The sequence below is a fragment of the Acartia tonsa genome, chromosome 14 (genome assembly GCF_053477335.1).
Source record: "Acartia tonsa isolate MP-2025a chromosome 14, ASM5347733v1, whole genome shotgun sequence".
NCBI lineage: Eukaryota > Metazoa > Arthropoda > Copepoda > Calanoida > Acartiidae > Acartia > Acartia tonsa.
Genome location: NC_137273.1, coordinates 31,895,200 through 31,909,746, shown reverse-complemented (window position 1 = coordinate 31,909,746; position 14,547 = coordinate 31,895,200). Strand labels below are relative to the sequence as shown.

At 39.8% G+C, this 14,547-nt stretch overlaps 2 protein-coding genes across 4 annotated transcripts in view; one reads left to right on the top strand and one right to left on the bottom strand.

Moving 5' to 3' along the window:
* Window positions 1–6,388, top strand: part of LOC145305417 (uncharacterized) — a 55,243-nt gene extending 48,855 nt beyond the window's left edge. The window contains exon 35 of the mRNA XM_080147034.1: window positions 4,870–6,388. Within this exon, the coding sequence (XP_080003160.1) occupies window positions 4,870–4,929 (60 nt within the window). The 3' untranslated portion in view covers window positions 4,930–6,388. The remainder of the gene's footprint in view (window positions 1–4,869) is intronic.
* Window positions 6,389–10,630: 4,242 nt separating this feature from the next.
* The window catches only part of Synj (synaptojanin), a 92,238-nt gene continuing 88,321 nt past the window's right edge, over window positions 10,631–14,547 (bottom strand). For 2 of the 3 annotated variants that reach the window (XM_080148199.1, XM_080148200.1), the window contains exons 40-41: window positions 13,687–13,778; window positions 10,631–12,765 (exon numbers count right to left, since the gene is read on the bottom strand). In XM_080148199.1, coding sequence (XP_080004325.1) covers window positions 12,528–12,765; window positions 13,687–13,778 — 330 coding nt within the window. In that variant the 3' untranslated portion in view covers window positions 10,631–12,527. The remainder of the gene's footprint in view (window positions 12,766–13,686; window positions 13,779–14,547) is intronic. The other variant, XR_013874920.1, reaches the window with a different exon arrangement.

The window sequence follows — 14,547 nt, the reverse complement described above, 5'->3', positions numbered from 1 at the left end:
TTAGTGGACTCGACCGACGGGCTGACTGGATCTGCCTGCATCCAGTTGCCCCAATATGACGAGTCGGAGCCAATGGAGATTGGCTCCTTGGCTCCGGGTCTCCACCAGATGGGGAAGGTCGCTCCAGATGACAAGGTTCCAGGCCGCTGCTACCGCTGCCAGGGGAGAGGCCACCGAGCTCGAGACTGTCCAACGCCTATGGAAGTTAGCCTAGAGGAGAGGCGCACCCAGCCACGCCGTGACCGTTCTGCCAAGTGTGAGCGTTGCCACTATGACGGCCACACGGCGGCCGAGTGTAGAGCTGACGGGGCCCAGGTAGCCAGCCGCAGGCGCACCGCCGACAAAGGTGCCCCTCCAGGGAAGCCCAGCAGAGTGGCCCATATGGAAGGGAGCGCGCCCCCAGCACCACCACCGCAAGCAGCCGCCTCCAGAGCTGCGGACCGAGCCGATGGGATGCCGCAGTTCGGGACTGTCCCAGCTAGGATCAACGTACTGGGCGGCGCGGCTGAGCCCAACCGGGTTGGCCTAGGCTTCAGTCTGAACCATCTGGGGCCAGAGCTGATACAGCCCAACAACATAGCCGAGCCAGAGGTGCTGAGGCCCCAGCCTTTCAGTCTCAATATGATGGAACCTGCCCGACCGAGCCTACCCAGCAAGAGTGGAGGGGCGCTGCCCAGCGTCCCTGAGACGGTGTATGGGGAGGCCCTGGCAGCCGCTGAACGAGAGAGGCAGGAGGTGCTAGCCAGCACCTCTGCATCGATGTATGGGACGCCACCCGGCGTCGCCACCTGGGATGATGGGGGGGTGCTATCCAGCGCCTCCCACCGTGTGCTTGGGGCGACAACCGTCGCCGCCACCGAGATACCTGGATCCTGGAACGAGCCAGCGGTCCCAGAGGAAGGGGTGACACCCGTCACCCCCAGCCAGCCAGCGCCACCAGCCTGCAGTGAGAGCCCAGCTACATGCCAGCCAGCGCCACCAGCCTGCAGGGAGAGTCCAGCTACATGCCATCCAGAGCCCTCTACCAGCCAAGGGAACCCAGCGGCTCACCATCAGGATAAGTTGAATTTGTTAAATGTATTGAATCCAAAACCTTGTAAACACCCAGCCTTGCCTGTGCCCCCTGCACTTGAGGCTGGGGAGATTGAAAATTGGGAAAATAAGGGCTTGCCTGTGCCACATGCACCTGAGTTCCTAGGGCAGGGGAGGGCATTGAGTAAGGGCGAGCCTGTGCCACATGCACTTCAGCCCCATGCCACTGGGCATGCCTTGGATCAGGGAAGGGAGCATTTAGGGCTAGGGGAGCCGACACCCAGGCAGGTGCCAGTCGCTTGCCAGTCTGTCATTGGGGAGGGTATCGGGGTGCCTCGGCCGCATACAGATAACGCTCAATGGAAATTTGTGTCTAGCCAGGAGCAGCCCAGCCGTGTCCAGCCCCAAGAAGCAGCCGTGACCAGAACCGGAGATCCCCAGCCGCGTGCCCGAGGAAGATGGTTACCTGGAAGCCTCTCCCATTGGTGGATGGTCCTGTGGGGCCTCCTTCTGGCAGCCGTGTGGCCTACAACCAGCTACGTCCTGGTGGGGTGGGACTGTGCCAACCCCACCCATGTCACGTCTTACAACAAAGAAAAGATGTGTGACACGGAGCCCCTACACCAGGAGGTGCCCCTGGGCCACGACATCCACGTCCTGCAGCAAGTCAAGGTGAGGGAAACCACTGGGTTCAGCTGTCAGCTCACCGTGTCCCAGTGGACATTCAGGTGTGGGGTATGGGGTCACCTCAAGGTGACCTCGGTCCCCACCCTCATGAGGCCAACCAAGATAGACCCAGAAGCGTGCCGAGACCTGGCCAGGAACCGAGTATACACGTTGCCAGGCAAGACCCAGCCACTGACGTTCCAGCTGAACCACCCCCTGTTCTTCACCGTTGATGTAGTGGGCGCCCTCGTCAACAGCCCCGAGGGGGTGGGTTGCGAGGGGGAGGACGTCCACTTTGAGGGCCAGCTCTACCGCAATGAATTAGTGCTCCAGGAGCGGCGGCTGCTGGTCAAGGAGGAGACCTATGTGGTGGAGGATGGACGGGTGGAGTCCCAGTCTGACCACCTGACCCTCGACTGTCCCCATTCTGAGCTGTCCTGTATCACTGGGGAAGCAACCTACGTGTGGGACCACCTGGGAAGAGATTGCCCCTTGAGGCTGATCCGCAGCCTCCAGCCCAGCCTGGTGAGGGATGCATATCTGGTTGACCATCAGGCCCAGTTTTTCATCAACATGACCAGCCCCACCTCAATTGTGAACTGCGACTTCGAGGCCCATGCCACCAACCATCCAGCGCTGTTTGTGGCAGCTGACCCAGCCGCGGCTGCGCTGCCCCGAGTGTCGGCCAGGGATGTTGACGTTCCCCTCCAAGCACAGATCCATGCAGGTTATATTGGATTCACCCTGGAAACACGCATGAGGAGCACTGCAGCAGAAGAAGTAGCGGCCAACTGCTGGAAGCTCCAGCAACTAGATCCGGCCCACCCGGTGCGTGTCCAGGGGAGCACGTTCTCGGTACTGAGGGGAGACATCCTGCTGCAGCTGACCTGCCAAAGGCACAAGTATGTTGTCCGCGAACACAAGGAGTGTTGGGACAAAGTGCCAGTGGAGCCCACAGGTTTTGTAGACGCCGTGACGCGGGTATACAGTGAGCACGCCACCAAGATTCCCTGTTCCTCCACCTACCCCCTGACTGTGCACGCAGAGGAAGGCTGGATAGAGTTGACCCCTGCTCCCAAGAAGAGGCCACCCCCGCTGGATACGCCCAAGCAGCTGTTGACAGACCCCTTAGATGACTTCAGTTCAGGTGGTCTGTATTCACAGGCTGAGTTGAACGACTGGCAACAGCTGCTGGCGTTCCCAGCATACAAGAGCGCCATGCTGACCGGCCTATCCTATGGCTCCTGCGTTCAGCAAGGCAGCTGTTCGGCCACAGGAGACCATGGGATAGTGTCCTACAACATTGACCGACTGGCGGAGGAAGGAGAGGCAGCCCTGGATGTCTGGGCAGGATTTAGACAAGCCATCCACGAGTGGGGAGATGGCGCCGCCATCTTGTGCTTGCTGCTGCTGATCCTCAAACTGCTGGGGGACCTCACCATCATTTCTCTGGCAGCAGCACAAGGAGGAGTCCGGGCAGCCCTGAATGCGATATCACAAGTGTTCCTGTACCACCCAGCTTTGTATAAGAAGGCGATGGCTAGAGCCAGGCTCAACCATGCCAAGTCCCGGGACTTTTCAGTGGACTGGGATGCCATCCCCATCGGCAGGGAAGCAGCCGAGGAAATGGTGTCTATGAAATCCACTGACAGCGGGCATGACCGCCCAGGTAGACCAGGACCGCCCTCTGGCAGACCCCGCGGCCCCTCAGGAGGACAGGCCGCTGCTCAGACACTCAACCTGGCAGCCAGTGCCCCAGCCGCTGCCAACAACAACCCGCAGGTCCCACTGCTGACCGTTCCAGCAACCAATGTGCCACCACCAAACCTGATACCTGCCGGCGCCGACCAACGTATCCAACCCAAGGCAGCCTCTGCCTTCTACCCCACATTGGGAGCCCATCAACCCTAAGAAGATACTCACCACTAGGATTCCATTGAATCATTATCGTTTGTATATATTTTTAGCCCTAAGGAGCGGGCCGAAGGCCTCAACCACTGTCGGAAGTCTGGTAGGGAAACCATCTCCCAGCCTTCCGAGGGGAGAGTTGTGGTATTCGGCAACCGTGAGCCATGTCTATGGCACCCCTGATCTGGGGTTCGGTGGAGGGTCAATGGCCCTCCCCCGAGTCCTGGGGAAGGGGTCTAGTGACCCCCTCCCTACGCTTAGAATTAATGATTTGAATCTGTCATGTTTATTATGGCTAACTGTATTCTTAATTCTCCCCCACCCTTTCCAGGGATGGGGGAATCATTATTGCCCAAACTGACCATTGTACATATATTATTTATGCTTTTATGTTATGATTATTTATTCCTATCCATGTAATTATTGTTTGTTGTATATAACTCCAGTATATCTTAAGCCTTCAATAAAGTGACAACTAAAAGTAGATGTTGATCATTATCTAGTGAAAGCTAGAGAAGCGTAGCTTCTCTATAGTAAGGTGTCCACGTCTGTCACACTGCCGTGATCTAATTGAACTCCGGTGTCTGCCATTGATCCTCGGCGGATACCACATAAGCATGCGCTTTCAAATTTTGATTATCCATTTTCCGTCATGACACCAGAGGCATTTTGTACTAGCGGCTTCGCCCCTAGCCTCTAGGGGCTTTGCCTAAAAAAATGGCGGGGGGATTTTTTGTTTTTGGGGGGGTTGGGGGTGTCCCCCCACCAAGAAAATAGCCTAAAACCACTACAGGACCAGTAGGTATATACCCTGAAGAGTAGAATCCGATCGGTTCAGTGGTTACCGAGATCTTAAGGGACAGACGGACAGACATCATTCTACTTTGTATTATAGATTACTAACAGATAATCCACCCATTTAATTGCACAACCATTGTACGAACCAGAGAGAGAGAGAGAGGACAATGAGCTGTTTATTATACAAGTCCCCAAAGTTTTGTAATAACGTTTTCTTATAAGTTGACTTAACAACTTTAGACTTTTAAAAATTTTGTTTGATTGGTTTATTAAATTGAGTTTTAATGCATTTCAACCACTGATTGTAATCTACAGAAGGGGTAATTTTGTATATTAACATTGGGGATGTACCTCAATTAGTCTTAAATTGAGGTAAATCTAAATCTTGATTGCTAAGCTTTCATGATTGTACCTAGCTGTATCAGGAATCATCACGCCTATTCTGAAAAACTTTATTTTGTTTAGGAATGCAGATTTGAGAGAATATCCAGATGTTTTGGAGATCCTATTGAAAATTTTCCATAAATCAGTTCTATTTATCGCATCGTATTATAGATAATGATAGTAAAATGAAAAATCATAAGATTAATTCCAATTTTGTTGGCCCCGATAGTTCTGAAAAATGGTTGTTTCAATTTTAGCCTAATTTGTCTAAACTGTACTTTTTTTATTATTTCATAATTTTAGGTAAAATACTAGTTGTAGCGAAGCTACTCTAGAAATTGAAATATCTGCCCCACAGTGCGTTTGAAGGTGCTTTGACTTTTGTGTCAGAACCTAAATTGGGACATAGTGCATTTCATTACCCTAGGTTAGGTAACTTCTTTTCACTTTTCAATAAAATCTAAAATGCAGCCGTTTTTGAGAAAATTAGATTTGAAAATTTCAAGTTCAATTTTCATCCACTAGGAGTTACCGAATAATCATGACAAGAAAAGCAAAGATTATTTATTTAAAATTTTGAACAACTTTGCTTTGCTAAAGTCTGTCATAAAACCTCTCTATATATGATTTATTTAAGGCCGAATTTCCGTGACCTTAGCAAAGCGACTGATAAAAATGGCCATGAATCAACTCACTTAAGGAGTGGTTTTATAAAGAACTTTATAAAAGCAAACTTGTTCAAAATTTTAAATTATTAATATTTGCTTTTCTTGTCATGATTATGCGGTAACTCCTAGTGGATGAAAATTGAACTTGAAATTTTCAAATCTAATTTTCTCAAAAACGGCTGCATTTTAGATTTTATTGAAAAGTGAAATGATGGTACCTAACCTAGGGTAATGAAATGCACTATGTCCCAATTTAGGTTCTGACACTAAAGTCACAGCACCTTTATACGCACTGTGGCCCGTCTGTAATACACGGTTACGGGAAAAAGGTAATTTCTTGGCTGCTTTACAGGATAAAAGACTGGAATTTTTATGAAAGCAATAGACCAATACATATTTTAAGTAAAAAAGTTTTGTGATTTTTCAAATTAAATTTTTAAGACAACAAAAATCTGCTCTAAATAATTCAGTTTGTCCATTGACAAAATTTATAGTGCTTTGCTACTTATGGATGTTGTCATACTCTGTTTATTCTAAGTCAATATACATATATGTTTAATAAATAATTAAACACAAAGAAATTAAAGTTATTTAATTCAAATTTTTCTTGTTTGCTTTGTAATGACTGGGTATTCTTTAGTTTTTAAAACAGGATTAATCGGACTTTTGGAAGCTCTTTATAGTGTCAATAAAAAGGGGTTAGATTTAAAACTTTTGGCACAAGTATCCTGAATGACGTCATATTTAAATAATGGACTATTCTAATATGAAGTCATTCGGGATACTTCGGCTAAAAGTTTTTTTATTTATCTCCTTTTTTTTATAGGCACTCTAAAGTGTTTCAGACTTTTTGAATCAAAATATAAAATAATATTAGCCATAGACTTCAGTGTTTTACATTTTGTGTATAAAATATATTAATAAACATTACAGTGTAATATGTGTTTTATGTAATTTAGGTATGATAAAATTATCCTATAGATTTCAATCTTTGCATGGTGATTCCTGTAGTTGTTATGTACGATTTAGAAAGCATAGCAACTCCATAATCGTAACCAGAATGTCCATAACGTCCATTTTAAACATTTTTACCTTTTTTTATATGATATAATAATCAGATTGATCTGATCAACAAATTTACTTATAATTTTGCTTCGACTGTTTATATTATATTCTGATTATTCAGTTTGACACTCTGCAAGTGTTAATGTTCGTTTGTCCTACCGTCTAGAGCTTCACTTTTATGGATGTTGTTATCCTTGTTTAAAAAAAACTACACACAACTGTACCGTATTTGCTTAGTGTTGGGGAGGTGAAAGGTTTGAATCTTGGCCCAAAATTAGTTAAAAGACATTAAAGTATATACCTTCTGTTGATATGATATAAGCATTAATCCACAAATGCACAGTTAGAACTTCCAGAAAATGTTCGTGCAATGTATTGGTTAGTTTTTTTTGAACACAGTAATAGTGTCTGACTGATTATGACGTAACAAAAAAAATTAGCCAATGAGAGGCCGTTATTGATTAATGGTAAAATTTATAGTGGCCTCTCATTGGCTAATTTTTTTTGTTACGTCATAATCAGTCAGACACTATTACTGTGTTCGTTTTTTTTAATACCATGTATATAATATTTTTGTATAACTAAAGTATCTTTGACATTATCAAAGTAGTAAATGACATCCGTAACGAATACTAGATAATTCAGATATGTTAAATTAGATAATAATCGTTCTCAAACTTTGCATAAACATTCCCTTGAAAATAAGAAATAATTTCAAAAACTGAATGACCAAAAACAGTCTTTTCGGAGGGAAATATATATGATTTTTTTAGTAGCAAAGCTACTGTATAATTTACTTTTTCTGTATGTATTGTCATCCTTGTTTATATAAAAAGGAAGTAATATATGTGTGCGTATAAAAATTGCGTCACTGAAGTAAGTGCTTTAATTATTTGTGCGTAGGTATGAAAAACAGGGAAAAATAAGTTTCTAAATATATATGGTTTATTCGTCATGCTAAAGACGTTAAAACAAGCTCTGTCTTTTCTCAAAAGAGTGATGGAAATGGCTTGGCACTTGTCTCATCTTTATATATAAGTAACAGGATGTCTGTTTGTACCAAAGAATCTCGCTATCCGCTCAACCGATATGGTTCTCCTTTACAATGTAGAATCTCACAGATGCTGGGAAGTTTTTTTTAACTGTTTTAGGAAAGGGTTCATTCCACTTCCAAGAAAGGGGAGATCGTCCCCCCACCACAAGTGCCCCTAGAGGCCTCAAGGGGGGGTGTAGCCGCTAGTATATAAGACATGGTAAATTAACAGGATGTCTGTCTATACCGAAGAATCTCGCTAACCGCTGAACCGATCAGCTTCTCTTTTACAGGAAAGCTTCAAATTAACATCAGGAAACTTTGGGGGAGAGTACCACCACCCTCCGAAGAGAAATCACAAAAAATCAAATTTTTAAAAAATAGTCTAGTGCCACTAGAGGCCTCTAGGGGCGTAGCCACTATTAAGACATAAATAAACATAAAGTTATTTTAACTTACTTGACCCTACATCTTAATATATGTAATAAGATATATAAGTTTTCCGGAATTTTAAAGTTAGGGGGAGATTTGAAATCTGCATCAAATTTTGAGGATTTTTTATAAAATTCGTTTTTCTATAATTCTTTATCTAAAAGCGGAAATGCAATTTAAGTTAATTAATTATGGCATCTGTGATTGGTGGATTTAAAAAATCTGCGCTCTGATTGGATGGCGTACATCATTCAACCAATTGATCGCGGTAGTTTAAAATCCACCTATCCTATTGGTCAAAATTAATTAACTTAAAATGCATTTCCGCTTTTAGATAAAGAATTATAGAAAAAACTAATTTTATAAAAAATCCTTAAAATTTGATGCAGATTTCAAATCTCCCCCTAACATTAAAATTCCGGAAAACTTATATATCTTAATATGTAATATTGAATAACTGTCCACACACACGTACTGTTCCCATTTGTCTCAAATATACCAGGGTTCTAAAGGGATAAGACAATGGCCGATATATTGATGTACAATGTACATCCCCAAAATTGATACAAAATAACATCTTATATGAATTTCAATTATGGTTGAAACGTTTGGACACACAACTTAATGAACCAACCAATCAAAATTCAGTAACTTAAGTTGTTAAGCCAGCAAATAAGAAAACTTTGGGGACTAATATGATGAACAGGAATAAACTAACAGATTTAAGGATCAGAAATTAATCTTCCCCCATCAGTGTTCAAACTTTTCAACCAGTAATTTTAAACTTCAAAGAGGGTAATTTAGTTTAACATCAATTTATTGACCATTGTCTTATCCCCTATGATCCCTGTTTATAATATAATAATGACCGCACAGCATGGTTTATATAGAATAATAATAAAATTCTCAGTAGGACGTATACATTTATTTACCTTATGTAAAAACTAGCGGTTACGCCCCTAGAGGCATCTATGGGTACCAGAGGTGTGGTGGGGGGTTGGGTTGAGTAGACCCCAATATTTTCAATTGTAGTTTTAATAAGAAATATTTTTTTATATGGACAATTTCTCAGGACCTGTGAGAAACTACAATAAAAATGATAAACATATCGGTTCAGCGGTTATCAAGATCCTTTGGTACAAACAGGCAGACATTTTGTTAGTTTTAAATTAGGATACATTTTCATTAGCCAGCTTCCTGAAGATTTCTGAACGATTTAGAAAGCTAGCACCCCTAATTTCGAAAATTTAGAAATGACAATATCGAGTGTTAATGTTTGTTTATCCCAAGTTCTAAATGTTAAAACTTTGTCATCCTTGTTTTGTTAACATTAATATAATAAAAGAATGAGATTGGTCTAAAAAAAAGCAGAAGTTTAACCAAGACAACTACCTGGCCAAAGTGGTTGAGACCTTTATCGTCTGCTAGCAAATTGCTTTCTGCTTTTTTGTGGTAAATTTGCTGAGTTTTTTATTTTATTCTCAACGCTATTGACTGAAATTCAAAGACCCAATTGAAAGTCAGCACAGGGTTCCCACCCCGTGGTAGAGTTACATATAGCTCGTGTCCCCTCTTTTTCAACTGATCAAAAAAAAAAGTAGTGATAGCAATCCATCGAATTTTTGGGCCGGATTCGGATTCTTAAAGAATCCGTCAAAAAAAGTGGCGAATTCCTTACGAATTCCGGATTCTTATTTTTGGCGGATTCCGTATTCTAGCAATATTTTAAAAGGATTTTTTTATTTAAATTGAAAAATTAAGTGCTACATATGTCCTAAAAATCAATGTTCTTGGTGTTCTCTATAATTCACTTCCGAGGATCGAACCAGATTCTAAAAGATATATATATAATGATGAAAATCTTTGCCTTCAAAGAGGAGGAGTTGAAAGAAAAAACTCAAGACGCTAATTTTAGCCTACCAATTCAGACTCCGGAATCCGCTATTAAAAAACGGATTCCGGATCTGGATTCGGATTCCAAAATTGGCCATAAATTTGGCGGATTCCGGATACAGATTGCAATCTCTAAAAAAAAGTATAATTTTGAAAAGTGTGTTCAACAAACTTTAGAAACTGTATTAGAGGTCCATAGACAAAATAAGAGGGGAGGGGAGTTTTGACACATTTGCAGAAACAGTATGTAAAGGCTTTATCTTTGAACTGAGGGGATAGGTTATTAGGAATAAAATCATTCTTATATGATAAATTTCCCCCAGTTTTAAGACTTTTTGGATAGGTTTCTAAGTTCAGAAGCTGCAGGCCTCCAGGTGGTCTCTGGACAGGTAAATATAAGAAATTTAATTTTTTTTGAAGAGTTAAAGGTCAACTTGTAAAACAAAATATGCATCTTTTCTCTTCAAAAATGAAAATAACATTAAAAAATATGCATATTTTATTTTATAAGTTGACCTCTAACTCTTAAAATTTTTATTTTTGCCTTTCCAGAGACCACCTGTAGGCCTGCAGCCCCTGAACCTGGAGGCCTGGAGCTCCTGAAACTGGAGGCCTATCCAAAAAATTTTAATTTATCATATAAGAATGATTTTATCCCTATTAACCTATCCCCTCAGTTCAAAGACAAAGCCTATACACACTGTTTCCGCAAATGTGTCAAAACTTCTCCCCCTCTTAACAAAAAGGCATATTTTGAATCTACTATCTAATGATATATTTGATATTAATTACATAATTGTACATACACATACACATAAAATAAAAACAGAAGGAATAAATATATATAATCACAATAAAGAACTTAATAAAATAAATCACATTTAGTAAATAAATTGATTAAAATAATTTAACAATAAAATCACATTAATAACACCAAAAAAGTAAAAAGTTGTTTTCTTAAACGTAACCTTAAAAATTAAAATTTTTAAAAGGGATAGTTACATGGATGTTATTTAAAGAGTTTAGCTAATTTTATTAAACTCTGCATTTTTGTTATTGAATAAAAAGAGCTTTTCATTTTGTTTGAATTTGCAAATTAAGATTTTAAAAATTAACCAATTTTAATTAAATTATTTCAAAGTATAAAAAAATTTATTTCATGAAAGTAACCCTTTTGATATCATATCGTTTAAAAAATTAGTTAAGGATTTTATGAATTAACCCTTAAAAGATTATTTATGCTTTTAGGCCGTTTATTATAAAAATTTAGCATAAAATCAACAGAAATTGAGATTCTAATTTTTTAAAGATTAAAAATCTCCTAAATGTTATATGGCTAAGAAAGAGTTAATATTTTAAAATTTATAAAAAGATTATTATACGTATTTTATCTCCAAATTGCTGTAAATTTTGTCCAAATCACATATTTTTAATAATTAAATGCCAAAAATACATCAATTTTCATAATACAATCTTAAAAAGCCGTTTGTCATTTATTTTTTAAGTATATTTGATTGAAAAGTTAATACACAATTTTTTTTTGTCTAAAATACTATTTCATAGAAATCCATCAATTTTGAGTTTGAAAGCTTTTACTATGAAGTTTCTAAATCATATTTCATAAAATCATAATGCTTTATAATCTAATAGCGGCTACGCCCCTAGAGGCCTCTAGTGGCATTTAAATGTTTTTAATTTATTTTAAATATCTAATTTGAGAAATAACTTGTCTATGTTATCAATTGTTAACTTCATGAGTCTACGCAGCGCGACTAAGCTAGCGAGACTACGCTAGCGACACTATGCGGCGGAAATGTTTCAATTTTTTTTCGATTTTATTGTGATTTTTCATGGGAGGGTGGTGGTACCCTCCCCCAAAATAGTTAAAAACCTTCCCGGGACATATGACAATCTACCCTGTTAAGGAGAACCCAATCGGTTCAGCGGTTAGCGAGATCCTTCGGTACAGACACACAGATACACACACAGACAAACAAACATCCTGTTACTTTAGTATAAGGATAATTTTTTTAATAATCTATTAATTCATTATGAATATAGCTACACATTTTCTTATACTTCACATATTAATTCATAGAGATATTTAGATAGAAAATTAATTATTATACATCATAAAAAAAACTAGGGAAAGAATATTGCATCAGAAGAAAACCTAATTTGCCACCAAATTAGAGATTTTTTTTATTATGGAGTAATACTTATTTTTTCCGATGCTATAGCCTTTCCCTAAAATAAATAGGCCTATAAACAAGTCTTTGAACTAATGCCACTAAAACAATTTGACTAAAATTATTTTCTAATAAAAACTTTTAACATTAAACTAATTTTGATATCAGGCTTTTAATTTAAAATATATTAATAAAACATGATAATTTAATCTAAATTAAGTTACATTTGTAGAAGCAGCTAAAATTATTATCAGACAAATTTGTATCAAAAGCTGCCTTGAAAAGCAAAGGAAAAAAAGACAAAACAAAGCTTTTTTTACTTAAAGGGAAGAAGTAGACACAAGAAATGAGGGAATTAATCATTTATTGTTTGAAGTATTTTTATAGGTATATCATTCATTTTTTAGAATATTTTGTCTTTTTTCCTTAAATCAAGCAAATCCAATAATCAAAACATTATTATCGTTTGGGTAGGGGTGGTGGCGGTGCCCGACCACCAGGCGGTCGTGAGGGTAGTTTTGGCGGAGGTCCTGCCGGCGGAGGGCCGGCGGGTGGTGGTCCTGAGGGGGGTGGACCAAGTGGAGGAGGGGCTCCGCCTGGCGGTCGTGTTGGCACAGGCGGGGCCGCTTTGGCGGGGTTGGTCGGGGTAGAGGCTTGACTGCTCGCCTGGCTCACGCCTTGTAAACCTCCCTCCTCACTGAAAAAATTTTAACAATTTAAAATCTCAAGAAATTTTTTAATAGTTATTTCTCGCATCGTATTATAAACGGCTTTCCGCGGATATACCTTGGGGCTAAAAAAACTGGTTTTAATCTTATGATTGTACATTTTTATATTCGTCGAAAGCTGGATATAATACGATGCTAGACATAGTTTTTTCGTTTGGATGAGAACCGGTTCCTATCCACCGCATTCGAATGAATACGAGAAAATATTATAAAAATCGGATGAAAAAAGCCATGATAACTTAAACTAAAGAGATAGAAGGAAGAGAAGATAACACAAAAAAGGTTCCTTCCGTTCCATTTCTTCTTCCAACATATAAAAAACATCCAGAAAGATTGCTAGGTATCTTCTAATACAGATATATAGATACCTGTAAAGAATTGCTGCTCTGTAATTAGATATCTAGATTATTAGATATCTAGAAGATAGATAAATGGATCAATAGATAGATACTTGCTAACCCTTTAATCCCAACTCAGAAAGATAGATAACTAGATATCTAGATAACCAAAAGAGAGATAGATAGATACCTGCTAGAAGAGTTACTGTTCAGAATGCTGGGTATTTTCTGGTCCACTCCCTTCTCCAAACCCAGAAAGAAAGATAGATAGTTATCTAGATATCTAGAAGATAGATAGATACCTGCTAGAAGAATTACTGTTCGGAATGCTGGGTATTTTCTGTTAGATAGATAACTAGATAGCTAGAAGATAGATAACTAGATAGCTAAAAGATAGATATATTCCTGCTAGTAGAGTTGTTGTTTGGAATGCTGGGTACTTTCTGTTATATTCCTTAATTCAAACCCAGAATGATAGATAGATAGATGACTAGATAACTAGGTATCTAGAAGATAGATAACTAGATATCTAGATAGCTATAAGATATATACCTGCTAGAAGAGTTACTGTTCGGAATGCTGGGTATTTTCTGGTCCACTCCCTTCTCCCAACATTTGCCCGACTCCGCCAGAGGGTCGTAATCCTGAAAACATGAAAAGCCGATGAGCAATATTACAGGTCGTAAATAGGGGGTGGATCTGTGAGAATGGATATAGAATACGTGGATATTGTCGATGATTTTTGCATAATATGATAAGATGTGTCTCCTGGCTAATATAGCAATGCCTTTACATATGAATATGTCCCTTTAACTCCCCTAGTCATGGAGGAACGTATAGACCAATGTCTGATGACTATATTAGCAACCCAAATGGACTACAATAATTCCCCTGTCACAATATCTGACCTATTATATATCCATTCCTATCTGTTCTCAAGTCCTAAGTCCCCCCCCCCCACCCCAAAAAAAAACCTAAGGACTTAAACTAAGATTGCGCAACTCCCCAATAATAAATGAGCCTATGAAAAAGAACTAATAGTAATAAAAATAGTTGATAAAACAAAGCAGCCAAAGAATAAACTACTTTTAAAGTCAATTTAGGCTTCTACTTATTCTTTTAGATAGAATAAATATACCTATATATTTCTTTTGCTGTTATGTTCTATCAGAATTAAATAAGGACAAACAATCATGCAATAGCAAAATAATAAAAATGTAGATTTTTAATAATTTTTATACAGAATTTATTTTTTTACAGGAATCTAGGGAACATGAATGGAGGATAGGGAAAATAATGTTTTTTATACATGTGACTTCACCCCCCAGCCTCTAGGGGATGAAAAATTTGCTATAAGACATCCAAAACATATATGAAGCTTCCCAGAAAAGATCGACCAAATCGGACAAATCT